General features: G+C 38.5%; 2 protein-coding genes across 4 annotated transcripts; both read right to left on the bottom strand.

Moving 5' to 3' along the window:
• Positions 1 to 200: 200 nt before the first annotated feature.
• LOC112046143 (xaa-Pro aminopeptidase ApepP) lies at positions 201 to 27778 on the bottom strand. Of its 2 annotated transcripts, XM_052890123.1 has the most exons (17): positions 27658 to 27778; positions 18761 to 18858; positions 15442 to 15613; positions 13775 to 13887; positions 12596 to 12731; positions 12015 to 12110; positions 9863 to 10059; positions 8416 to 8502; positions 8010 to 8099; positions 7639 to 7769; positions 6640 to 6792; positions 5063 to 5192; positions 3977 to 4154; positions 3154 to 3245; positions 2571 to 2684; positions 1423 to 1541; positions 201 to 280 (listed from the first exon to the last, which is right to left on the bottom strand). In XM_052890123.1, the coding sequence occupies exons 2-17, from the start codon at positions 18854 to 18856 to the stop codon at positions 274 to 276; spliced, it is 1911 nt and encodes a 636-aa protein (XP_052746083.1). In that variant the 5' UTR covers positions 18857 to 18858; positions 27658 to 27778; the 3' UTR covers positions 201 to 273. The 2 variants fall into 2 exon arrangements, with proteins under 2 accessions (XP_052746083.1, XP_052746084.1); XM_052890124.1 differs by lacking the exon at positions 18761 to 18858 and having other exon boundaries at positions 27658 to 27755.
• LOC112046144 (histone chaperone asf1) lies at positions 22121 to 27453 on the bottom strand. Of its 2 annotated transcripts, none has more exons than XM_024082655.2 (3): positions 26772 to 27453; positions 26301 to 26444; positions 22121 to 25593 (listed from the first exon to the last, which is right to left on the bottom strand). In XM_024082655.2, exons 1-2 carry the CDS (start codon positions 27268 to 27270, stop codon positions 26302 to 26304), a joined length of 642 nt encoding a protein of 213 aa, XP_023938423.2. In that variant the 5' UTR covers positions 27271 to 27453; the 3' UTR covers positions 22121 to 25593; position 26301. The 2 variants fall into 2 exon arrangements, with proteins under 2 accessions (XP_023938423.2, XP_023938422.2); XM_024082654.2 differs by having other exon boundaries at positions 22121 to 25597; positions 26772 to 27451.
• Positions 27779 to 27858: the final 80 nt, after the last annotated feature.

Genomic DNA, 27858 nt, shown 5'->3' with positions numbered 1-27858 from the left:
GTGATACAGAAAAACACAAATAATATAGTTAATTCATTTAATTACATTACAGAGAAGCAAAAAAAACTTAATAATTAAAATAAAGAATTCTATAACTTTATGTTATCTTAAAGTATATATTTGTTTTTATTTTTAGAACAAAATACGCTATTATGATTTTTAACCGACTTCAAAAAGGAGGAGGTTCTCAATTCGGTCGGTATTTTTTTTTTAAACATTTATTTCTATAAAGTAATAAATATTGGAGTTACATTTTGAATACTTCTCGATACTTCAGGATCTGAAATGCAAAATTAAATATTTAATTCTACCATGAAGTTTTAGTATCGCTTAAACACAGAGTAAAGATGATCCAGAATGAGTCTTTACAAGCAGCGTGGTGAAGCCGGTGAAACCAATAAAAACCCAAACGTCAAGCGTTTCCTTGACGTCCGCATATACAAACTTTTTTCATAATTTGTATTTCAAAATTTAACACTAACAACAATTACGTAAATTAATATAATAATTAATAAAAATTAAAAAAAATACTCCATCTTATTTCTTTAGTTTTTGCGAACAGTTATAAAATATTTAATAACATAAGACGCCATTTTTCTTGAATAATGTTGAAAGTTACTCATGCGACGGTCAAAGAAAAAAAAAATTTGACTGTTGAATGAAATAAGGCTTTTATTTGAATAAAAGTTAACACATGAAGTACCAAAAGAAATGTCTTTGTAATATTAATGGATGGGTGTGTTTGTTCCTTGTCGCAAATGGATTCAATGTTAGGAGTTATTTTGGACAATTTTAACCTTAATAGGGATGATGATAGTTTTTTAAATTGTATATAAATTAAGAGTATGCTAATAGTAAAGCAATTTTGTAAAAGTAACAGGGTATCTGCGATCATTACTTTCGGAGCTACAGGGATTTAAAGGGTCAGATTTGCGGAGCTGCCGCGGATCCCTGAAAACGCTCCATACAAAATGGCACGAACTAGTGACGTCGTAGGTAATGTAATGATCGTTAGATTTGTATGTGCGTTCAAACAAAATTACTAATATCTGTGTTATTTGTGCGTTTATGTTTATAGTTCATTTATTAAAAAATGTCACATTTAATGTAGGGAAGCTAAAACTGTATGAATTTTCATCTAATTACGATAAAAAAATTAATAGATTTTGAAATTGTATAATCTTATTTATTTTGCAAATATCCAGTCAGTCTTTGCTTTTTATGTATAAATTACTTAACATTGACCCTATTTACCCGAATGTATCATAAAAATCAATATATTCAAACCTAGTCATCATCCCCATTGTGACTCGGTATCAGTTATCAAACCACCATTACGTAAATGTCGCGAACCCCTGCCGTATGGTGGACCCCTAGGGGTTCGCGTACCCCACTTTGAGAAACCCTGGATAAGTTGATTACCTCAAAATCGGCGAACACTCCTTCTCCAACCAATCGTGATCTTCTTGCAGTCCGCGTTCAATCAAAATCGGTCCAAGCGTTTTGAAAACCCTCTCGTGGTAATCATTTAAATATTTTAACTGAAACAATAAAAATATATTTAAATGTGTTTGAGATAAATCGGTTTAAAACGATTTTAAGACTATTCTATATAGATAAATCGGTTAAAATTGAATTATGAAATTTTAGGATTTTCAGACAGTCCTTTCATTAATACGCCTCTGGTTTGGCACCGCCTTCAAAGTGATCAGAAGGTAGCACGTATGATGTTATTTTTCACTTTTTAGTTAATTTTTGTGATTGAGAATCGATTTTTCATACATAGCCTCCGGTATGAATAAAATATGGGCAGTAAAATTCGATGAACGAACGACAGCATTACGTTCTTGTGCGCAACCTATTCTGCGCACCTTTCACCGTGCGCGGGCTGCTGCACCTCGGTTGCGCACCTTTCACTTTTCAGGCGTAAGTATTGAGACGTACATAATGTATGCTGCACAACATACACTATTTAGACATCACCGTGCGCTGCCGCCAACTGCTGCACCTCGATTGCGCACCTTTCACTTTTCGGGCGTGGTTATTGAGACGTATATAGTGTATGCTGTACAACATACACTATTTAGACATCACCGTGCGCTGCCGCCTGCTGCACCTCGGTTGCGCACCTTTCACTTTTCAGGCGTAGTATTGAGACGTACATAGTGTATGCTGCACAACATACACTATTTAGACATCACCGTGCGCTGCCGCCTGCTGCACCTCGGTTGCGCACCTTTCACTTTTCAGGCGTAAGTATTGAGACGTACATAATGTATGCTGCACAACATACACTATTTAGACATCACCGTGCGCTGCCGCCAACTGCTGCACCTCGATTGCGCACCTTTCACTTTTCGGGCGTGGTTATTGAGACGTACATAGTGTATGCTGCACAACATACACTATTTAGACAGACGATTTGAAAGAGTAAACTACATTCGTGCGTCGGAGCCGACACACACTTTTTTGTTGAAAATATTTTTTTTTTATTTTTCAAATTAATATTAAAGTGAGGAAAGGATTTGTTCAAGATTTTTTTGATTTTTGGGGTTTATGTACAAAATTACCTCAAAATCAGTCAATAGCCCTTCATTGACACAAGTTTTCTGATGCGGCACTAAAGTTATGGTGTTGAAACCCAACACGCCGCGCCCTTCGTAGTCGCCGAGCAGATCGCCTGCCTGGAAAAGAAAAGGCCATTAATTACAAAAAAGATAATAATCTTTTAAATTACTCTCCCAGCCCCGCTCCTCTTCAAACAGCAATTTTTATTTTTCAAAAAAAAGCAAGTACAGTAGAAGCTTCTTATTCACGCTTCCTTTATTCGTCGTCGTAATCAACCCATATTCGGCTCACTGCTGAGCTCGAGTCTCCTCTCATAATAAGAGGGGTTAGGCCAATAGTCCACCACGCTGGCCCAATGCGGATTGGCAGACTTCACACAGAGAATTAAGAAATTTCTCTTGTGTGCAGGTTTCCTCACGATGTTTTCCTTCAACGATTGAGACACGTGATATTTAATTTCTTAAAATGCACACAACTCAAAAGTTGGAGGTGCATGCCCCGGGCCGGATTCGAACCCACACCCTCCAGAGGTCATATCCACTGGGCTATCACGGCTCTGGTATAAAAAAGGTATGGTTCTCTTACCCGAGGATGTTTGGTGTCCTTGGTGACAGCGATGGTCTCCACCAGGTCCTCGTGGCGAATGCCGTACTCCCCCACCTTATAGTAACCGGGCTCTGGTGAACGAGATATTGTGTTTTTTGTGACCGAATCAAGAAATTCCGTAACGAAAATAAACCTAACACCCAAGCCGTGCATCAAGTTAACACATTTCGACGTTGTCATATTTATTACAAATTCCTCGACGGCGGGTGGTATTAACATTCAATATTTATGTTATTGTGGAGGGGATTTATCAGTGTTGGTATAAATAAAAGGGTATTTTTGAGCTCAGTTGTTTGTTAGGCAGAGTAGATACCGTCACGCTGCCAGTCGCGTAGCATAATGTGATGTGTGGAATAATGTTTTGTGTTGTAATTATCACACTAATATTATAAAGGCAAAAGTGTATAAGTATGTAAGTATGTTTGTTCCTCTTTTAAGCTGCGGCTATTGAAGCGATTTCGCTGAAATTTAGAATGGAAATAGATTTTACTCAGGATTATTTTCATCTCGGAAAAATGCATGGTTCCCGCGGGATTTGTGAAAAACTGAATTCAACGCGGCCGAAGTCGCGGGCGTCCGCTAGTTGATCATAAACTATTTAGTGTGGGCATGGAGAACAAGAGAAATTCTAAAGGGATTCCTTAAACCTACACCCAAGGTCACAAGTCCTGGGACCTGCTCAAGCTGTTTCCTCTACCACAAAATATTGGTACAATCAATCGCTGCTACCCGTTTCGTCATACTTGTGTCAGGATAACTTCACAATATGACAGTCAGTTGTCAGTTCGCCCCAGTCACTCACCGTTGCTCAAGATCTGTCCGGCCCTCAGTCCGGGGTCGTGCGGGTAGGGGCGCCAGGACACGCCGGCCGGACCCTCATGCACGTTGAGGAAGTGCCCCACCCCGTGTCCGGTGCCGTGCGCATAGTCCAGCCCCACGTCCCAGAGAGCCTTGCGGGCGAAACTGTCCAGTACGTTGCCCTGACATCAGAAGTGGGATAAGAAACAGAATCAAAAAATCAGAAATGGGATTAGTGTTATAAATACAAAACACAGATACACGTTATGCTTAGATGCAGAGTACGTATCAGAACAACGCAGAACGATACTGTCCAGAACATTGCCCTGACATCAGAAGTGGGATAAGAAACAGAATCAAAATATCGGAAGTGGGATTAGTGTTTTAAATACAAAACACTGATACACATTATGCTTAGATGCAAAGTACGTATCAGAACAACGCAGAATGATACTGCCCCGCACGTAGCCCTGACATTAGAAGTGGGATTGTAAGGAACAAAATAAAAAAAAAATACCTTTATTGCTAGTGGGGTTAAACTGTACAGTACGTTGCCCTGACATCAGAAGTGGGATTGTAAGGAACAAAATAAAAAAAATACCTTTATCGCTAGTGGGGTTAAACTGTACAGTACGTTGCCCTGACATCAGAAGTGGGATTGTAAGGAACAAAATAAAAAAATACCTTTATCGCTAGTGGGGTTAAACTGTACAGTACGTAGCCCTGACATCAGAAGTGGGATTGTAAGGAACAAAATAAAAAAAAATACCTTTATTGCTAGTGGGGTTAAACTGTACAGTACGTTACCCTGACATCAGAAGTGGGATTATAAGTAACAAAATTAAAAAAAAAAAAACATTAATTGCAATATTGGTTTTAACCTTTTTGAAAAATCAAATCTGTTATTTCAAGATCCTAGTATATAAGACGACCTTCACCAAGCTGGTTATTGGATGAAAAGTATTTCATATCAAATTAAATAAGTCAACAAATATATTGGCGCTGTTGCCGCGCTCCTGCGTTACCGCTGACATCTAAAATCTTATATTGCGGAACTTAACGTACAAAAACATCATAAAGATTCTATTACCTTTACTCCCTTGGGAAATAAAGCGCTTCCAACACCTATCTGCCCTTTGAGGACGCGCGTAAAGTTGTCCTTTTGCAACTGTTCCGGTTCACCCATGTGCCTCGTACGGGTTATATCAGTTGTCCCGTCCCTGGGTGAAACAAAACAATTAATAATTTAATTTATTGTAGAACTAGCGGACGCCCACGACTTCGTCCGCGTGGAACCTCGGAAACCATGGATTTTTCCGGGATAAAAAGTAGTATATGTGTTAATCCAGGCTATAATATACCTCAATACCAAATTTTAGCTAATTCAGTTCAGTAGTTGAGGCGTGAAAGAGTAACAAACATTCATATCATCAAAATTATCAGTTTTCGCAAATCTCGGGAAACCATGGATTTTTTGGGGATAAAAAGTAGCCTATGTGTTAATCCAGAGTAAAATTTATTTCCATTCCAAATTTCAGCCAAATCGCTTCAGTAGTAGCGGCGTTATAGCGTAACAAACATCTAAACATCCATAAAAAATTTCGCGTTTATAATATTAGAAGGATTTAAACCATCGTGAGTGTTATTCATATTAATTCATAGCTAATACTCTCGTAACAATAACATCGGAGTGTGCCAGACTATTTTCGGACCCACACGGGGCCCTTAATTATGAGCTGGTACTTGCACACGCGGCTTGAGGCAATTTGTTTATTGACAATAATTTTACTGACAATAAAAAAAGTTGCAACATAACTAAACTAATCCTTAAAAAAAACAACTTTAATAGTTCAACCTTTTTGGAACTTTTCGAATTTCGAAAAATACCGTGTTTGTTTTATTTATAAATAATTTTGCAATAAACAAAAACGGTGGAAGTTTTAATACAAGGTAAGCAATTGTTTTTTCTACCATCCTTCAAAATCTATCTCTTAGGAAAAATTTTACTTAAGTTATCCCTCTTCACCCAGAAGTCACCCTTTTTCACCCCTATGGACACCTGAGTGGGTGGGAAATTTAATACAAAGTACGTAATTATTAATTTCACCATACTTCGAAATATCCACCTCTATATAATTATTTAACAACAGTTATAAACAGAAACGAATTTCACCCTTTTCCGAGCACGCCAGAGGGTGGGTTAATTTCTCAATCACAAACCGATGCATTGTAGCGAATGATGTCACAGTTTATGATTGGCGTTTGCGGTGACATGATAAAAATACAATTTTGTTTTATAAAAATATTACAATTACGAGATTATTTTGACAAATAAAAATGTGATTAGAGTTTCTAGGCATCTAAACTGCCTATAAGCAAAAATCTTCTTAGTACAGCAGGCGAGTTGCCTATTTTAATTAGTACAATTGTTAACTAGTGAATTAAGTAGATTTAAAAGAGATTTTACTGCTACAACGTTCCAAATATGGCACACACTTAATACAACAACGCAGAGTTAAAAAAGTTCCGGGAATCAGAGAAATGTTCTCTGTGTCCTCTCTGATTCCCGGAACTATATAACTATGCGTGGAGCAACGGAATAACCCTACGCTATGCTGTCCCTTATGTGGCACTGGCAATACATCGGCAGATAATGATGATAATCACTTGTACTGTCCGCCTGAATCCAGCAGAAACATGTCGTCTCGACGGATGTCGCGTTGCGTTCCGTCTCGTTTCGGGCTGTAGTGTATGACGGCACCGTTCTCGCCCGCACCCGGGATGGTCTCGAACGATGGACCCATGAAGTCCTTCTCTTCCCTGAACAAGGAAAGTTCACAGTAGAGCTTTTAGAAACAGAGCTCGTCTGGGTGAATACTATGCTTATTTCAACAGCCAAACAGCATTACTGGGCAGGCAAAGGAGGCTTGACACCATAATCATCAAACCCACATTAAGCTCAATATTGAGCCCGGGTCTCTTCTGAGAATTAGAGAGGTTAGGGTAATACGTAATGCGGATTGGCAAACTTTACACACGTAGAGAATCGAGAAAATTGTCAGGTATGTATGTAGACTATGGAGAATCCGATACTCCAATATATGGTAAGTCATCATTCATCATTATCAACTCATATTCGGCTCACTGCTGAGCTCGAGTCTCCTCACAGAATGAGAGGGTTTAGGTCAATAGTCACGCTGGCCCAATGCGGATTGGCAGACTTCACACACGTAGATAATTAAGAAAATTCTTTGGTATGTAGGTTTCCTCACAATGCTTTTTCTTCACCGTTTGAGACACGTGACATTTAATTTCTTAAAAGCACAAAACTGAAAGCTTGGAGGTGCATACCTCGGACCGGATTCAATTCAAATCCGAAAGCAGAGGTCATATTCAGTTGGCTGTCACGACTCATTACTTACTCCTCAAGTCAATATAGACACAAAGCAGCCACTTGTATAAAAAATATAAATTTTTCAGATTTTTTTTTTAAATAAAATTTTTAAAAATGTACACGTAAAATCACATTCATTTAGATTTTGCCGCTAAAACGTGCCTAATATGGCACAGTTTCTGAGCAGATTACTGGCATTAAACTGAGCTTAGTGCCAAAAGTGGAACATCCCTAATGTGTCACTGGCGATCCTTGCAGTATTGCCCACTCACTTGCGGAAGTCCAACAGTTTGTCAGCAGCCTGGATCTCCGTGACCTGGTGACCGGCGTCCAGCTGCGCATGGAGCCAGCGGAAGAACCTCACCACTGCTATACCGTCCCTTATGTGGCACTGACGGAAACCCTGTAAATTATATCAAGCTAAAATCAACATCATCCTCATTATCATAATTATCATTTTTAACATCGATTATCAACATAATAAATGACTATCAGCATCACCAACAATGTTATTTTCAACATCATCGTATGTTATTCATGTTTAAAGATATTATAGTAGTGCAAATGCAATACTGTAATAATATTATAGTAATGCAAATTAGTTGATCAACAGAATAGTTAATGAAAAAAAATACCAACATACCTCTAACTCGACTTCGTTCTTGATCAACTTTGCCAAAGCGACAGGGGATACCTCTGAGATCAAATTAAGAGGCTTTTTGAGATCACCATCCTATGTGAGATACAACAAAATGTAAGTGAATAAAATAATATTAAAATTTCTTAAAAAAAACCAATCGTTAAATTTTTTAATAGCATTTTATAAACAAAAGCACCGAACATAACACCGAACATAAAATCATCTACAATATATATTTAGAGATTTTGTATTATTAATTTTTATAATTATTAACGTGCCATTTATGTCACACTCTAAAAGAGTCTGTGGCATAAATGGCACGTTATAAAAATTTAAATTACATTGGTAGCCTAACACTTCTCTTTATTTTTATTTACCCTATAAAAGAGAAATATAGAGAGAGATTTACCCCCGCAGCAGCTCTGTGTATAGCTTCGCTCGCTTCTCCCGACAACCATATGGAATGTTCACCGTCTCCACTTTCTGACAGCTTTTTCTGAAAAACAAAAACAATGTCTATAACAGCTGACACTTTTTTTTAATTCTTAAGACCATTAAAAAAAATGTCTACTATCTATCAAGGGGCTGAATCTTCAATACAAAGACTTTTGAACATGAGGTTGCGGAAATAGGTAAATACAGACAGTAGGTAAGTAGACAGTAAGCGTACATTAATTTCAACTGATTTTAACACAGCCATTTCGACTAGTGGTGTATAACCAAGGTACGATATAATAAAATTTTTTTTATTAAATTTTATTTTTTTTTAAATTGTAACTAAAAATTTTAGTTTAATTTTTCTTATTTTCGTTTTTTTTTTTAATTTAAATTAGTAGTAGCCAATAATAAATTTTTATTTATTTATTTATTAGAACGGACAAATCTATTTACACTAATAATATAATAATCCTGAGTTCGATCCCGGGTAACATTAGAAAAACATGTTTGTCCATTTTTTTGTTTTACTCAATTGGTTTCTTCAAATATTTTAAAAGTAAGTGTGTTGTTAAATCTCGACAAAAAAAAAATCAAAAATGTTGACTTTGATTCAAAAATATTTCGTGTAGATTCACTTATTCTCCCTTTTTTTCTCTTAAATAGTTCATTATCGTTCTACTGGATTAAAAAATAATACATATATATTTTTTTGTGACGTTTAATTAATTTATTTATTTTAATAAAATTTTTTTTTTGAGGCGTGATTACTATTCTTAGATTATTAGGAGAAGGTACAGGTTGTATGCTATGTCGCTACGTAGGTTTAGTCTGACGTCACAGACTTTCACTAAATCTTTTATTTACTTATCAGTGATGAAACTTAAATAGTATCGTATCTGACAGTGGTGTAACTACATACATAATAAATATTCAGAACAAAACCCCTTAGCTCGGTTTCAATGTCACTCGATAATCCATAATTACGTCACTTTTAGTAACTGATATAAGAATACTCACCACAGTCTTTCAGCGCGATTTTAATATTACTCTTTAATCAATAGATACGCTTATCAAACTCAGTGGCGTAACTGATATAAAATACTCACCACAGTCTTTCAGCGTGATTTTAATATTACTCATTAATCAGTAGATTACGCTTATTAAACTCTGTGGCGTAACTGTAATAGTGGCGTAACTGATATAAAATATATCAGAGCCTTTCATTGCGGTTCTCATTACTCAATAATCAGTAGATACACCTATTCAACTCAGTGGCGTAACTGTAATAGTGGCGTAACTGATATAAAATACTCACAGCAGTCTTTCACCGCGGTTTCTATTACTTAATAATCAGTAGACACGCTTGTTAAACTCAGTGGCGTAACTGTACTAGTGGCGTAACTAACAAAACCACTCACAGCAAACTCCCTCAGCGCGGGTACAATTTCTCCATAAGGCTTCCCCTCCAGAGTGACCCCCTCCTCTAGCAGGCTGTCGGCCAAGGCTGTGACGTCACCAGAGTGCCAGAACAACTGCACCGCAGTGGGGGTGATCAGTAGGTAGGAGAAGAACACGGGGTTGTACGCTATGTCGCTGCCGCGTAAGTTTAGTGTGTCTGTAATAACGTCATAAATATACTGGATACAATTTTGCACATGTTATTCGCTGATAATGTAGCTTTCCATTAGTGTAAGAATTTTTTTAATCGGTCCAGTAGTTTTGGAGACTATTAGTAACAAACTAAAATGTAATTGTACTATAAATATTAGCAATACTAGTATATGCCCCGCGGTTTCACGTTTCGCGGATTTAACGGCCTTCGTGGTGCAATGGTATTCGCGGTGGATTTACAGAGGTTCTGGGTTCGATCCCGGGCTAAGTCGATTGAGATTTTCTTAATTGGTCCAGGTCTGGCTGGTGGGAGGCTTTGGCCGAGGCTAGTTACAGCTCTACAAACAAAGACGTACCGCCAAGCGATCAGGCGTACCGGTACGATGCCGTGTAGAAACCGAAAAGGGTGTGGATTTTCATCCTATTTCTAACAAGTTAGCCCGCTTCCATCGTAGAATGCATCATCACTTACCATCAGGTGAGGTTGTAGTCAAGGGCTAGCTGGTAAAGAATTAGAAAAAGCCATAAATATTTCTTAAGCCGTTACCACAGAGAAGAGCTAAGAAAACAGATGTCAATTATAGATTATTACAAAACCACAGACAATATAACACACACAGCATCCAACCTTAGACTAATTACAAAGGACTAGTATCACATCCAAATTTACGAACAAATTTGTGTCATATTTCAAAGAAAACAAACATAAATAAGAAAATCCCATACTAAACTAGAAGTTGTTGACCGTTATTACACCATTCAACTACATAAAAACAATGATTATTTTATACTATAGATATGTTACGTGCCTACAAAATCACCGTAAAAAGTGATCCGAGTTTAGCGATCCACTCCACTGAGCTCACATATACACAATTTTGAGTTTACTTACATTATCTAATATATAAAATTCTCGTGTCACAGTTTTCGTTGTCATACTCCTCCGAAACGGCTTGACCGATTTTGATGAAATTTTTTGTGCATATTCAGTAGGTCTGAGATCCTAGGGTAGGGTAGGGGTACGGTGTAGGGATAGGGTAGGGGTAGGGTAGGGTAGGGGTAGAGTAGAGGTAGGGTAGGGATAGGGTAGGGGTAGGAGTAGGGTAGTGTAAGGTAGGGATAGGGAAGAAGTATGACTTTTTCAAAAGAGCAACTGTTGAGTTTCTTGCCGGTATCTTCTCAGCAGAACCTGCCTTCCGAACCGGTGGTAGAATCTTTACAAATACTCAACTGACGTGTCAAAAGTGCTTGTAAACTGAGCCTACTTGAAATAAATGAATTTTGAATTTTTGAATTTTGAAGTGCAAATAAATAAATTAATAAGTCAAAGAGTAGCTTGAGCGAGTCCGCTAGTATATTTATGTATATTATACTATAGTTTTTACAATTCCTAAACATACAACTCGACATTGTAGACAATATTTAGGTGTTATGTGTTTAATAAACTTTCTTTTTTTTTATTGTTTACAAGTTAGCCCTTGACTACAATCTCACTTGATGGTAAGTGATGATGCAATCTAAGATGGAAGTGGGGTAACTTGTTACAAGGAGGATGAAAATCCACACCCTTTTCGGTTTCTACACGGCATCGTACCGGAACGCTAAATCGCTTGGCGGTACGTCTTTGCCGGTTGGGTGGTAACTAGCCACGGCCGAAGCCTCCCACCAGCCAAAAAACGTTGTTTTATAAGCAACTAAATGAAATTGTGACAATTATGCACATTTTGCCCGCCTCGGTTTTGATGCGCTAGTGACCTCTAGTGTAAAATATCGTTGCATAAAAAGGTATTTTTACAGTGCTCTTTAACCGACGAACACGATTACAACAATGAAACATCGATACTATAGAGACAGTTTGTATAATCGCATTAGATCATTGATCATATACTTTGACACAAAAGTAACTAACGAGGCAGGTACTTATGTATTTAGTCTGAGCCTCCAACAGACAATACTTACACGCGATTTCATCTAAAGCGGTGATGACCAACGCGGCCGCTTTCTTTAGCGACATTTTCTCTCGTAACTCAGATATTTTCTGACCGGCCGTTTTACCTGAAAACCACAATCTCATTTAGATTCTCATAATCTTTAAATCTTATTTTTCATCAATATCAAATGGATGTTCAAAACTCCGTTTGTCTAAAATTCTGCTTTTTTTCAACAATCGGTTTTGCAATTTTTATTTATTTTAAGTTTGAACACCTTTGTAATGAAATTGGTTAGTACAGCTATCAATCAGTTCCGTCTTCATAATGCGCTATAGAATAGCAGTGGATATGACCTTTGACTTCGATTCGGAGGGCATAGGTTCGAATCCGGTCCGGGGTATGCACCTCCAACTTTTCAATTGTGTTCATTCTCAGATATTAAATATCGCGTGTCTCAAACGGTGTAGGAATCGTTATTAAACCTGCATACCAGAGAATTTTCTCAATTCTCTGTGTGTGTGAAGTCTGCCAATCCGCATAACCCCTCTCGTTCTGAGAGGAGACTCATGCTTAACAGTGAGCCGAGTAGTTAACCTTTATCATACTCACCAGTATATTGTGAGGGTAGGTGTATAATCTCGTTGTGGGGTCTCTCTGGTGGGGGGTCGTTGAGTTGGACCCTCGCCAGGTCGACGAGGTTACTGTCCACAGCTATTAGTTGCATCTTCGCTTTTGTTAAAGCACTCTGTAAACAAATCCGATACTAAGTACTGATTTATAAACCAAACTAGTGTACGCCCGCGACTTCGTCCGCGTGAAATTTGATGTATACTTTCAACCCCTATTTCACCCCCTCTTATTTACGCATGTTTTTATGTCAAATTTCTCCCTCCCTCCCTGTCAAATTTCAAGTTTGTAGCATGAAAAACGAAGGGCTTTCATACAAACTTGCGAGTCTTTAGAACTCTTTAATCCGGCCCTGATGCAAAATTGGTTTGTAACGGACGTCTAGCAATTATAAACCACGTCTCTGCCAAATTTTAAGTTTGCAGCATAAAAAATGAAGGACATTCATACAAACTTTCGAGAGCCTTTAGACTTGACAAACCGGCCCTATCGCTAAATTAGTTCTTAGATACCTACTAACTATAGTCTACTTCCCTGCCAAATTTTATCTTTGTACGCCAAACGGTTTTCGAGAATTTGTGATGACCTTTCGCATTTATATATTAAAATGTATCAGCATTTGTAAAAATCACACAATTCAAAATTTATAGTTCGTAAGGGCACAAAATATACTTATTGGTGTTAAATATTTCCGATGTGTTTTTTTACCTCGTCCCCTTCAAAAAACGACAGACAATTTTGTTGGTGAATTTGGGTGCTATGCATGTCCATATCTAACTCCTCTATGTCATAGATACATGATACTATTTAATTCTCTCTTTACGAAATTAACGGTATTTTTTTTTTATTATTTACAATTTAGCCCTTGACTACAATCTCACCTGATGGTAAGTGATGATGCAATCTAAGATGGAAGCGGGCTAACTTGTCAGGAGGAGGATGAAAATCCACACCCCTTTCGGTTTCTATAAAACATCGGTATTTGTCGGTAGGGTGGTAACTAGCCACGGCCGAAGCCTCCCACCAGCCAGACCTGGACCAATTAAGCAAAACCTCAATCGGCCCAGTCGGAAATCGAACCCAAGACCTCCGTCTTGTAAATCCACCGCGCATACCACTGCGCCACGGAGGCTGTCAAATGGTATTTGTGTTACAGCTGACCTGCAGTGGGGTCCATTCCTCCCTGGTCATCGTCTTAGGGTCGACGCCCACCACAGCGCCGGCGAGGAGGTTGGTGGACAACCATTTCTCAATACTCGGAGTGTCTGGTAACGCTGAAAAAACAAATTCGTTTTATCAGGTAACAGGGATGATGACAGTTTTTTAAATTGTATATAAATTAAGAGTACGCTAATAGTAAAGCAATTTTGTAAAAGTAACAGAGTATCTGCGATCATTACTTTCGGAGCTACAGGGATTTAAAGGGTCAGATTTGCGGCGCTGCCGCGGATCCCTGAAAAACGCCCCATACAAAATGGCACAAACTAATGACGTCGTAGGCAATTAATGAGCGTTAGATTTGTTTGTGCGTTCAAACAAAATTACTAATATGAATATCTTTGTTATTTCTGCGTTTATGTTTATAGTTCAAATATTAAAAACGTCACATTTAATGTAAGGAAGCTAAAACTGTATGAATGTTCATCTAATTACGATAAAAGATTTTTAATAGATTTTGAAATTTTATAATCTTATTTATTTTGCAAATATCCAGTCAATCTTTGCTTTTTATCTATAAATTAGTTAATATTGATCTTATTTACCCGAATTTATTATAAAAATCAATATATTCAAACCTAGTCATCATCCCTATTCTTTAGGGCAAACTTTATGATATACTAGCGGAGCGGAGTCTGCGTGTAATTTAGTTTATCAGAAATCCCGCGAGAACCATAGACTTTTCCGAGATAAAAAGTAGGCTATGTGTTAATCCAGAGTAAAATCTATTTCCATTCCAAATTTCAGCCAAATCGGTTAAGTAGTTGCCGCGTTAAACTGTAACAAACATCCAAACAAACATCCTATCTTAAATATTATAAGACTGTCTGTGACACCCTACGAACATTAATAACGGGACCTGCCTCGCTAACCGTTACCCCTCTGGCAAAGATCAAGAATCAATGATCTAACGCGTTTATAAAACTGTTGCTATAGAACCGATGTTTCATTGTTGTAATCGTTTACGTCGTGTAAAGAGCTCCTTAAAAATGCCGGTTTGTGTAGTTTAATGGCATAAAAAAAACGGCCAAAAACTTGTAGTTTAGTAAAAGATGGAGTAACGTTTCATTTGTAAGTATTTCTACCCCACTTTTATCAAATTTGTAAAGAAACAATTTCCAAAAATAACCGATTCTATTGACGGAACAGCAAAAAATCAAACATTCCAAGTATATATTCCGTGGATAGTCTAAGCGATATGTTTGTCAGGCTGTGTAAAAGTTACGCGTGTGTGTATTGCGAGTCAAATTTATATAGTTGTGTGTAGTGTGTGGACACAGAATATATTTAATGGTGTTAAATATTTTCGATGTGTGAGTTTACCTCGTCCTCCTGAAAATAACGACAGACTTTTTTGTTGGTGAATTTGGGTACGAAACAGGTCCATAGTCTAAATAGTCAAAGGTGACACCATACAGGGTTTACAGCTCAGCCTATTGTTACACGTTCCTCGATTACAAGTGGTATTAATATTCATTATTTATGTCAATGTAGAGGGGGAGGTATCACTATTGGTATAAGTAAGAGGGTATTTGATGACTTAAGCTCAGTTGTTTGTTAGGCAGCGTAGACACCGTCACGCTGCCTAACTAAAGTTCGCATAAACTTACACTGTTTCATCAGCGTCCATATCGTCAGATCGGCTTCCTTCTCGAACTGCGTGTAGTACCTCCCGTCGGTCCAGACCAGCGCGTGGGCAGTGGTCACCACTGCGGTGCCAGCTGAGCCGGTGAACCCAGATAACCACTCACGACGAGCATCCGCTGGCGAGATGTACTCCGACTAAAATGTAATTGTTTTCATCATTATCGGTCAAGTTTTACGATTACAGGCTTATCACGTTCGCTGCAGTGCAAGGTCAATTGACCTCGTATACCTAGCGTCGTCAAGAGTTACGAGGTCGATCGACCTCGTACCACATAAAGTTTTAGTATGAGGTCAAAAATCCTTATACCGCACCAGAGGTAAGTACAGAGAGTAGAGATTACTTTTCTGTCAAAGTACATGATCAATGATCTAATGCGATTATACAAACTGTCTCTATAGTATCGATGTTTCACAGTTGTAATCGTGTTCGTCGGTTACAGAGCTCTGTAAAAATACCTTTTTAAATGGTGTAAAAAAACGGGCAAAAACTTCTAATTTAGTATAGGATATCGTTCGTTATCAACCCATATTCGGCTCACTGCTGAGCTCAAGTCTCCTCTCAATGAGAGTGGTTAGGCCAATAGTCCACCACGCTGGCCCAATGCGAATTGGCAGACTTCACACACGCAAAGAATTAAGAAAATCCTCTGGTATGCAGGTTTCCTCACATTGTTTTCCTTCAATTCATTGTTTTACCGTGTACTGAAAAGTTGGAGGTGCATGCCCCGGACCGGATTCGAACCCACACCCTCCGGTATCGGAGGCAGAGGTCATATCCACTGGGCTTTCACTGATATTAAGATATATGCCTACTAACAAATGAACACGGTCAAGCTTCGCTTTGACTTATGTGCACTTTTTCCCTATCCCTACCCTACACTACCCCTACCCTACCCTTCCCCTACTCTACCCCTACCCCAACCCTCCCCTGAATTCAGTTACTACGAAAAATGAGATAAATGAATAACTCCACCGATTTTGTAAATCCACCGCGCATACAACTACACCACGGAGGCATAGGCGTATATAGCAGGCCGGGTGGGCCGGGCCCACCCTAGAATGGTCCAGTGCCCACCCTAGGATACTGGGCTACCGATTTGCAATTCTATGATGGACGCCGAAACACTAATAATTTTACACAAAATATCAATTAATAACAATTACAACTTTTATTAAAGAAAAACATATAAGCAATAAAGATTTTAAAAAAATACATTGACACGTTCGCTGCGGCACTGATATTTGTGTACTTTCCTCTAGTGCGGTACGAGGTCCATTGACCTCGTAACTCTCGAAGACACTAGACGTACGAGGTCAATTGACCTCGTACCGCAGCGAACGTAACCGAGGTATGCGTCCACAAATATTGTTAACGAAATTTTAATATTGAGTTTCGACTCTGTTCAGTGATATGTACGACCACCTCAGGCCCACCCCAGGAAATAATCCTAGATACGCCAATGCCGGAGGCCGTCAAAGATATAATTCTAGATATGACTAGCGGACGCCCGCGACTTCGTCCGCGTGAAACCCTACTACTACCCCTACCCCGATCCTACCCTACCCTACCCCTACCCTAGAGTAACTTCTCCCGTTTTCTCAACATTTACCTTCACTGCTCTGTTCTTATTAATTGTAGCGTCATGAAAAGTATACTATAACCTGTCCAGGAGTATGAAGAATAATTGTACCAAGTTTCGTTAAAATCCGTCGAGTAGTTTTTGTGTCTATAAAGAACTGCAATTGGTTTAGTAGTTGGAATAGTTGGAATGTTCGACTATGTCCTGCAAAAACCGACTCGACTTGCGATTGTTATTGATTTGATCGAATTTGAATCGATAAGTTAGTTGAGTTGACGTTGGTGTTGCGGCAAAATCTCGCATTGAGATTTATTATTGTTCACTAAAGCTGCATAAATAGAATAAATCATTAAAATAAAAGTAGCTGTCGCTAGTATTAATGCACTTTATTTAATATCGTTCACTTACATATCCAATTTAGAATTGTCCATAGTTTTATCATTTTTTCTAGTCGATTGTAATGTTATTGTATGCAACTCATAGTGAGGTTATACTTAGGAAAGTTTAATATTATAGGAAAGTTATTTGTATAGGATTGTTTAGTCACGCAAATAGGTGAATAATACATATTAAGTGTAAATTAATCCAAAGCGCTTGACTGTAAATGTTGTCAACGAAGATATGAATGAAATTTGCTGAGCTCATCAGTAGGTGACATCACTACTCGAGACGAGTGAAAGACAAATGTCGACCTATTCACTCGAAAAATCGCGGCTAATGGTCGACATTATGTCTATTTCTTTTCACGAGTTCTGACGTGGCGCGCATCTAAGGGTTCATTTACACAAGCAGCAACTGCTCCCGACGACTGCAGTCGGCGACTGCCGTTGGATGCCATTGACTGTCGTGGACTGCAGTCGTCGATAGCAGTTGCCAGCTGCCATTAGCAACGTGCTGCTCGTGTAAATGAACCTTAATGCGTACTGGGCTATAGTACTTTACGTACGAGTCATTGGAAATAATATAAACAGACCGTTTAAAATATTCTTACACGCGGGTGATGTCTCTGACATCTTAGTGGGTATTATATCAATAAATTATCTTATTAAAGGCTATATATTGTATTGGTACACAGTAAAATGAATAATTTCGCAAATTTTACTGATTGCATTTTTGACATCAGTATCGATCACTAATCACCCGCTGATAGTTATTTTGGAAATATATTTCATGTACAGAATTGACCTCTCTACAGATTTATTATAAGTATATAGAGCCGTGATAGCCCAGTGGATATGACCTCTGCCTCCGATTCCGGAGGGTGTAGGTTCGAATCCGATCCGGGGCATGCACCTCCAACTTTTCAGTTGTGTGCATTTTAAAAATTTAAGTATCACGTGTCTCAAACGGTGAAGGAAAACATCGTGAGGAAACCTGCATACCAGAGAATTATTCTTAATTCTCTGCGTATGTGAAGTCTGCCAATCCGCATTGGGCCAGCGTGGTGGACTATTGGCCTAACCCCTCTCATTCTGAGAGGAGACTCGAGCTCAGCAGTGAGCCGAATATGGGTTGATAATGATGATGATGATGAGTTTTTGTGTCTATAAAGAACATACAGACAGACAGAAAATTTTACTGATTGCATTTTTGACATCAGTATCGATCACTAATCACCCCCTGATAGTTATTTTGGGAATATATTTCATGTACAGAATTGACCTCTCTACAGATTTATTATGAGTATAGATGAATGATTTACGTTGTGCGCGTCAGCTGTGGGCACGATGTAGGCGCTCAGCGCTGCCGGCTGGCTGGACATCAGCGCCCGGAGCGCTGCCAAGCGCTGCAGCGACATCTCTGTAACATTAGTAGGTATACATATTGTATACATCCTTTTACGAGGTCCCCGATCAGGGCCGGCCCGTCCATACGGCGAACGGAGCGGTCGCTCCAGGCGCCAAATCCTAGAGAACGCCAAAATAGTAAAGAAAAATAAAAGCAATTTCTTTCTTTTCGATTGTCTATATTAGGTTAGGCTACGAACTTTTCAAATGTCCCTAGTATAATAACAGGAGAGGCGCCATAATTGGATCTCGCTCCATTCTAATTTAAATAATTTACTTCAGGCCGGCGCTGTCCCCGATATCTGACGTCACTCAGACGTTGGCTTTTTAGCTCACGATCTCGGGGGTCCAGGACTGATACATTCAGGCCAAAACACCCTTCCCGAACGGCCCTATAAGTCGAGGCCCGAGTCTCAGAGGAAACGCCCTTAGAGAGTCGTTTCGACCTTCTACTCTGCTTCTGCCTTCGGCCCCATCAGGCGATGCTTCTGCGCTCGCCCAAACCCTCCGGTGACGCCGCTGAGGTCCCATAAGGAGCCTACGGCACTTACACAATCAGATAAGAAAAAAAAACTTTTATTTACTCTTCGAATGTTCTTAGACATGTTTGATGAAAATCGGTTGAGCCGTTTAAAAGTTGTGGGGGGTGAAAGTGGGGAAGAACAACCGAATGTCTGCAAATATACTCGAGTGGGGTCTCAAATGAAAGCACACTGAAAGAGAATATTGATGACTTGATCGAGAATGTGATTAATAATTTCATGACCTTCGGGGGTTTATCAAAATTTTCAATAGGGATGATGACAGTTTTTTAAATTGTATATAAAATAAGAGTATGATAATAGTAAAGCAATTGTGTAAAAGTAACAGGGTATCTGCGATCATTACTTTCGGAGCTACAGGGATTTAAAGGGTCAGATTTGCGGCGCTGTCGCGGATCCCTGAAAAACGCTCCATACAAAATGGCACGAACTTATGACGTCGTAGGTAATGTAATGATCGTTAGATTTGTATGGGCGTTCAAACAAAATTACTAACATCTTTGTTATTTGTGCGTATATGTTTATAGTTCATATATTGAAAAATGTCACATTTAATGTAAGGAAGCTAAAACTGTATGAATTCTCATTTAATTACGATAAAAGATTTTTATTGGATTTTAAAATTTTATAATCTCATTTATTTTGTAAATATCCAGTCAATCTTTGCTTTTTACGTATAAATTAGTTAACATTGACCTTATTTACCCGAATGTATCATAAAAATCAATATATTCAAACCTAGTCATCATCTCCATTTTATACCAGAGATGTATTAAAAGGTGTAAGTCAACTTACCCATATCAACAAGCGTTGTTGTGTTGAAACTGTTTGACGTCCTACATAGATATATCTACCTAGCTACTGACTGATAAACTCATCATAAAAAGATTTGTAGTGATAAAAGATAAACGAATTTATCTACATACTAGCGGACGCCCGCGACATCCGCGTGAAACTCGATGTAAACTTTCAACTACCCCTATTCTACCCCTACCCCTACTCTACTTTTCTGGTTGATTTTTTACACCTTGTGTCCGAAAAAGCCAAATATCTTACGGAACCCTATTTTTTTCAAAATAAAATTTAGCCTATGTTACTTGTGGATAATGTAGCTTTCGAATGGTGAAAGAATTTTTAAAATCGGTCCAGTAGTTTTTGAGCCTATTCATTACAATCAAACAAACAAACAAAGTTTTCCTCTTTATAATATTAGTATAGACTAGCGCAGGGTTTCTCAAACTTTCGGCTCCACGAACCCCTGTTATAATTTCCAGGTGACAGCGAACTCCTTACTAACTAATGGAGGAAGCCCCCCCCCCACCCCCAAAGAAAAAAAAATTGACTGTTGAAGAAAATAAGGTATTATTTTATTTGAATAAAATGTAGCACATACCTAAAGCACCAAAACATCGTCGTCATCAACCCATATTCGGCTCACTGCTGAGCTCAAGTCTCCTCTCAGAATGAGAGGGATAAGGCCAATAGTCCACCACGCTGGCCCAATGCGGATTGGCAGAGTTCACACACGCAGAGAATTAAGATGGTATGCAGGTTTCCTCACGATGTTTTCCTTCACCGTTTGAGACACGTGATATTTAATTTCTTAAAATGCACACAACTGAAAAGTTGGAGGTGCATGCCCCGGACCGGATTCGAACCCACACCCTCCGGAATCGGAGGCAGAAGTTATATCCATTGGGCTATCACGGCTCTTAAGAAGAGCCGTGATAGCCCACGGAGGCCGTCAAACTTTCAGAAAACTCAAAAATTAACAAAAAAGTAATTTCAGAAAACAGTTTATTAATGTCCCGAGACAAAGGATCTTGATAACCACAAAGTGATCGTGGGTTTATTTTTTTTCCATTTGAACTACGGAACCCTATAAAATACGAATACTTTTTTATCTACAATCGAGACAGTTCACAGCTTTACAAGGAATCAGAAAGGACTCCATTTAGATAGCATTCTTTAAAGGTCAGTATAAATCTGAATCGATAAAGGCTCTGACATAATTGCAAAATGCCAGCTCCAAAGGTCTTTTATTTTTAACACAAGGTTACATATTATTTATTGCCTTACTTATTGTCTTTTGATTATAGCCAACTATATCATATTAGTATAGTATTATCGGACGCACGCGACTTCGTCCGCCCTTAGACCTCTTTAATCCGGCCCTTAAAATAGTATCGCTGTAAAAATGGAGTAACTTCTCCCGTTTTCCCAACACTTCCCTTCACTGCTCTGCTCCTATTGATCGTAGCGTGATGAAAAGTATACTATAACCTGCCCACGAGTATGAAGAATATTTGTACCAAGTTTCGTTTAGATCCGTCGAGTAGTTTTTGTTTCTATAAAGAACATACAAACAGACGGACAAAAATTTTACTGATTGCATTTATGTCATCAGTATCGATCACTAATCACCCCTGACTAAAATAACTATTATTTTGGGAATATTTATTTCATGTACAGAATTGACCTCTCTACAGATTTATTATAAGTATAGATTCTTTAAAAGTTGTGGTTACTAGCCACGGCCGAAGCACGCCACCAGCCAGAACTGGACCAATTAATAAAACGTTAACCGGCCCAGCCGGGGATCGAACCCAGGACTTGTAAATCCACCGCGCATTGATTGCACTACGTCGGAGGAGGCGGAGGCCGTCATATATAAATATAAATAAATAAACACCATTATTTTTATGCTAGATGAATGAAAATAAAACATAAAAGTATTTACAAATCATTTTATTTCATTTTTTTTATTTAAACTATATTCGCTTAATTTTGGTACAAATTAATATTTTCACTAAATTAAATCTTACAAATTTTAGTCATGTTGAAACCTTAAAATAAAAAAATAAATAGTCTATGGTTTAACTATTACATTATTATTTTTGAACAGCCATAAAGTACAGTCGCTTAGAATTTTCCAATTAATTTTAACAGATATGGCATACTCAAAAGTTTTCAATACATTCTCAGATAAAGCAAAATCGACTTTATATACATAGAGCGAAATGTGATGTTGCTACTAAAACCATTAAAACCCAAATCCAAACCCAATTTTTTTGGAGTTTACTTTTCAAGAATCGATTTTTTTTTATAGCCCACGGTATTAAAAAAAATATGGGCAGTAAAATTCGATTAACGAGTTTATCAATCAGCGTTACATTTTTAACCTATTTTGCGCACCTTTCACTTTTCACTTGGCTGTATGGTGACAACTAGCTAGAAATTAAGAACAGTAACGAATGATGAATTGTTATGTGTTAAATTTCAAATGTGTTTAATACATATATGTACAACATTTTGGCAATGTAAATAATCATTATTGGTTATCGATCTATATGTAAACTCCTAACTATAGGCTTTATCCACTTCTTTAAAAAAAATATTAAATTTGTGTTTGTGTGTGAATGTTTATTATTAATATTAGTCTATTTAAATAATTAAGGCAAAGGTAAACAAGGCATAATACTTGGGAATCTCTGGCTAAGAACTCTATAGCAAAGTTACAAAGTTGGACAATTCTAAACGACCACACTGTTGTCGATTCATAGACAAATAAATGTAATTCTATAGTCAAATTGTTTATGTTAGTACAATATTTGTGTTTTAATTTCAAAAATACATTAACCATAAGAATAACTAATAAATTATTTATTATAGAAACTCCAGCTATAATTTTATTCTCTTTATTTTAAATAAACTAACTTTAAGAGTAATTTTTACACATTTTTTTTTATAGCAAAAAAGTTTCAGTTTGATGAAAATACCTATCTGCTTGCTGTGTGAGAACCTCAAGGATTCAGGGACTGTAAAAAAAGCCTTAACAATCCTCACATGCCACCAATGCCTGGCACAAACCCATGTCTATTTAAATAGGAGTCTCGTGTTTTAGGTTTGTTTAACAGTTTTCCATTGAAGTTTTCTTTAGACTAAAGGTAGTAACTCATTAGACCCGACCCGCACCGCCTCGCCGCTAGGCGTCCACTTGTCGTCGACAGATGGACCACGGGTGGACGCCGCGTTGTCATCTCGCGGTTCAGGCGAGGCAAGTATGTCAACAGCGAGCTGTCATCGAGTGGTCTACTCGCGATCGGCGCGCGGAGACTTTGCGATCGGCGCGTGGACACTTTGCGATCGAGGCGTGAACACCTCGCGATCGGCGCGTGGACACTTCGAGATCGAGGCGTGGACACCTCGAGATCGAGGCGTGGACACCTCGCGATCGGCGCGTGGACACCTCGAGATCGAGGCGTGGAGACCTCGCAGTTCGCGCGTGGACACCTCGCGAGCGAGGCGTTCCGGTGATTGTATGAAGTTGTAGTGAGCGCATGCCCATACATCCATACGAAGAATACTAACCACTCGAGGCGAGGCGGTGCGGATCGCGTCCCGGTTGGGTCCAATGAGCTACGATCTTTATTTTGACACATCTCTTTTTTGTGACTATATAAACACCAGAAGCCACTCAGCCGTCATTATAAAGCATGCATTGTGTCCAAAATTTTTTTTTTTAAACTGGACGATGCAAGAAAAGAATCCTAACGACATTATTTGTTATTCTTATGGTATACACTTGATTAATATCTAACTTAAATACGTTTTGTTCTCACTTATCTGTGTGTCACTTCAAAATAGCACTGACCTATCACCAAGTTTTTTTTTGTTAGCCCCTGACTGCAATCTCACCTGATGGTAAGTGATGATACAATCTAAGATGGAAACTGGCTAACTTGTTAAAAGTAGGACGAAAATCCACATCCCTTTCGGTTTCTACACGACATCGTACCGGTATGCTAAATCGCTTAGCGGTACGTCTTTGTCAGTAGAGTGGTAACTAGCCACAGCCGAAGCCTCACACCACCTCATTCAACCCGGCCAGGGATCGAACCCAGGACCTCTAGTAAATCCACCGCGCAAACCACAGAAGCCACCAAGTAGATGACAAAATATCAGCAGTTAATACTTTTTGTACAAAATAATTAGCTATTTTTGAATTTAATGTATTGTGAGTGTTATTTTTGAGCTTTAGTTTTGTAAATATAAATTTATTTACAAAACTAAAGCTCAAGTGATACAAAATCAGAGTTTGCCTGAATAGTCTCGAACACCCTTAATCATGAGCTGGTTCTTGAAACACCAAACTAGTTGGGACATAAAAGCGCTTGGAGGCCGTTGGATCAGCTTCCACCTTCACACAGGAAATAAAACTATAAGAAATTGTAATTGTTATCAATTGTAAATTATAATACTGTATGACTTTTTCAAAAGAGCAACTGTTGAGTTTCTTGCCGGTATCTTCTCAGCAGAACCTGCCTTCCGAACCGGTGGTAGAATCTTTACAAATAGTCAACTGACGTGTCAAAAGTGCTTGTAAACTGAGCCTACTTGAAATAAATGATTTTCGATTTTGATTTCATACTCTAACATAGAATTACATAAGTTTTATCCATGTTTTAATAAATTAACACAGTTATTAACTCTCATACAATGAGAATTAAGGCCCTAAAAATGAAATTATACCCATACTAAAATTATAAATCCCTTGACCAGTACGCCCAACTAGTTTCGAATCCACACCCTTAATCATGAGCTGGTTCTTGCAACACATATGGATCAAAACTAGTCGGACATATTCAATGTATCACGTAAATATTAGCCATGTTTTATGAATTATCTCTACAGTGAAAATTAAGGGCTTAAAAATTTAATCCTTTAATGGTTTTTTCTTTTGATACGAATATTTGCCATATCTTTTTTTTTTTACTATTATGACCATTCCCTTCCAACTAGTTGGGAAAGTTCGATGTATTTATGTATGTAGTTCGATGGATTGATGAAGTCCCTGCAAAAGGCCTATGTCCTGCAGTGGACTCCATCGGCTGAGATGATGATGATGACGATGATAGTCGGGAAAGACTGTATTAGGAGTGGGTACGACAATAGACCAACAGGGTGGAGATCGAACCTACACCTATTGGAGTCCAACCACCCTTACTGTTGAGCTATTAAGGGTTAATATATTTTGATGATGATATTATACTTATACTAAAATTATAAATCCCTTGGTGTAGGCAGTGCTTCATTGCATATATGGAGTGCATCTCAATTCTCAGTACACACAGTGAGGTTCACTATTCACTCTCAGTCCATTGTTTATTATTCTCTATAACAGCAGATCACAACTTTTTACATGTCTATCTGAAATTAAAACAAATATTTAACACTGGCTGACATCGCACTTGTGGCTTTTTTCTTAAAGCGTAGGAGTAGTGTAGGGGTAGGGTAGGGGTAGAGGTAGGGTAGGGGTAGGGTAGAGGTACAGGTAGGATAGGGAAGTGGTAGGGTAGGGGTAGGATAGGTGTGAGATAGGGGTAGGAAAGGGATAGGGTACGGGGAGGGTAGGGGTAGGATAGGGTAGGGTGTAGGTAAGGCAGGGGTAGGGTAGAGGTACGGGTAGGATAGGGAAGTGGTAGGGTAGGGGTAGGATAGGTGTGAGATAGGGGTACGGGTGGGATAGAGGTAGAAAAGGGATAGGGTACGGGGAGGGTAGGGGTAGGATAGGGTAGGGTGTAGGTAAGGTAGGGGTAGGGTAAAGTTGACATCGAATTTAACGCGGACGAAATCGCGGGCGCCCGCTAGTTAACTATAAAACATCAATTCTATAGAGACAGTTAATGTTCGTATTAGATCATTGATACCCCACCCTACACCTACCCACCCTACCATACCCCTACTCAACCCTACTATACTGTATAAGTATCCTATGTCCTTCTCCTGGTTCTCAACTACATCTTCACCAATTTTGAGCCAAATCAGTCCAACAGATCTTGTGTTATAAGTGTACACACAAACCAGACTTTTATATAAATAGATTATGTTGATGATTTAAATGATTACTCACCTCAACACTCCATATGCACCACAGAATTGGAATTGTCACCGTACCCACTCAAGCTGCCTTGGAACATGCCACTTATTTGACTGTCGTTGTTGAATGCACTGTACGAGTCACTGCTGGGTACATGGCTCTCTATGTTACCGTCACCTGGAATGTCACATCAATAGAAAATTACAGGTTGTCTATGATCATGATGATGATGATGAGCTTTATGATCGTATGATCTCTGCAGGGTTATATTTAACCACGAATATAGGAATTAGGATGCAATTTTTTAATCTGCGAATAGTGAAAACGAGAATAAAGGAAGTGTGAATAAGGAGCTTTTACTGTACTATATTATTTTTTATAGCTAAATCTGAAAAATACTATATTTTTCTAAAAAAAACAATGGCCTTTGGACCCCAGAATCTGTTGTAAGCCAAGCCATTACAAACTACACCAAACAAATTGACAGTTAAAAAAAAAACTCACCAGAATCAGTGGCTAATGCAGCATCAGGCTCCGCCCAGTTGATTTTAAACCTCGTCACTCTCGGTTCGGACGCTAGAATGTTCCTCACTACCTTATCAAACTGGGGCTTCGCTGGCGGATTCTCGCGCAACTCCGGCTCGTTTTCACTATACTCATTGTTTATGAAATAACCAATCCTAACAAACTCCTGTCCTCTATACGAGCAGGTTAATAACACGACTGTGACACCCAAGGCGTCGTTCTCTGGTATACGAGTGACGTCTGGTGGGGGCGCTTGGAAAACGAACATGTGTCGACCCTCTGGAATCGGGCCTACGTAAATCGTGTCCAAAACCTGGTCGTGCTCCTCCGTTTCCGCTGATCCAACGTATATCATCTTCCATTCCAAGTCCTCTTTCAGTTCTTCGATGCCCTCGAACGTCAATTCAAATTGGAAAGGGTTCAAAAACGGACTGGGATTGTCCAACACCACCACATTGGTTATGTGAACTTTCGCCATTTTCTAACACCCACGCAATTGGTACACTTTAATTGTGTTGCGAAAGCGTTGAATATCGATAAAATAATGATATTGAATGAAAACTCCGATTGAAAACAGGGAAATAACTTGGTTTTTGGATTACAAAAATACGACAAAAATCGTCACTGGCAGAAAATGACGTTTATTTTGGCGGTTTGAGGCTGTCACGTGACCAAAATAAGTTGCGAACACAGCGCTGTAACGGCATTTACGCGTACTGTATCGATGTAAATAAGACTTGACACTTCATCAAAGAATGAAGTGGTTTTCTTCACTTAAGACATTGAAAATATATTGTTTTTTTATATAGGACAATGTGATATATCAACGCAACGTAGAAATCATATAAAATTAAAGAAAACTTACGGGTTTTAGAATATTTTCAACTTCGTAGCACACCAACCACTTCAGACCACAGACGAAAAAAAGGGAATTTTAATGTCAAAATCAAAAGTCAATCTGTCGCAGCCTGACAGTTGCAGTGAATCTCTTTGCAAAGTCATCGAATCCATATCTATCCACAGACAAATCCATTCATAGACAAAAGTAATGGCTTCGTTCCACTTG

The sequence above is a fragment of the Bicyclus anynana genome, chromosome 27 (assembly GCF_947172395.1).
Source record: "Bicyclus anynana chromosome 27, ilBicAnyn1.1, whole genome shotgun sequence".
In the NCBI taxonomy this organism is placed as follows: domain Eukaryota; kingdom Metazoa; phylum Arthropoda; class Insecta; order Lepidoptera; family Nymphalidae; genus Bicyclus; species Bicyclus anynana.
The sequence above is the reverse complement of the archived record's forward strand: the minus strand, read 5'-3'. Positions and strand labels throughout refer to the sequence as shown.

Bases quoted from the DNA above. Each gene is read 5' to 3' on its own strand.
- LOC112046143 (XM_052890123.1), bottom strand. From the start codon at position 18,856: ATGTCGCTGCAGCGCTTGGCAGCGCTCCGGGCGCTGATGTCCAGCCAG. The intron at 12,732-13,774 runs GTCAGCTGTAAC...ATTTGTTTACAG, and splicing joins AGGAATGGACCCCACTGCAG to AGTGCTTTAACAAAAGCGAA. The intron at 8,503-9,862 runs GTGAGTGGTTTT...TTTGTTTTTCAG, and splicing joins CCGCGCTGAGGGAGTTTGCT to AAAAAGCTGTCAGAAAGTGG.
- LOC112046144 (XM_024082655.2), bottom strand. From the start codon at position 27,270: ATGGCGAAAGTTCACATAACCAATGTGGTGGTGTTGGACAATCCCAGT. The intron at 26,445-26,771 runs GTGAGTTTTTTT...GTGACATTCCAG, and splicing joins TGCATTAGCCACTGATTCTG to GTGACGGTAACATAGAGAGC.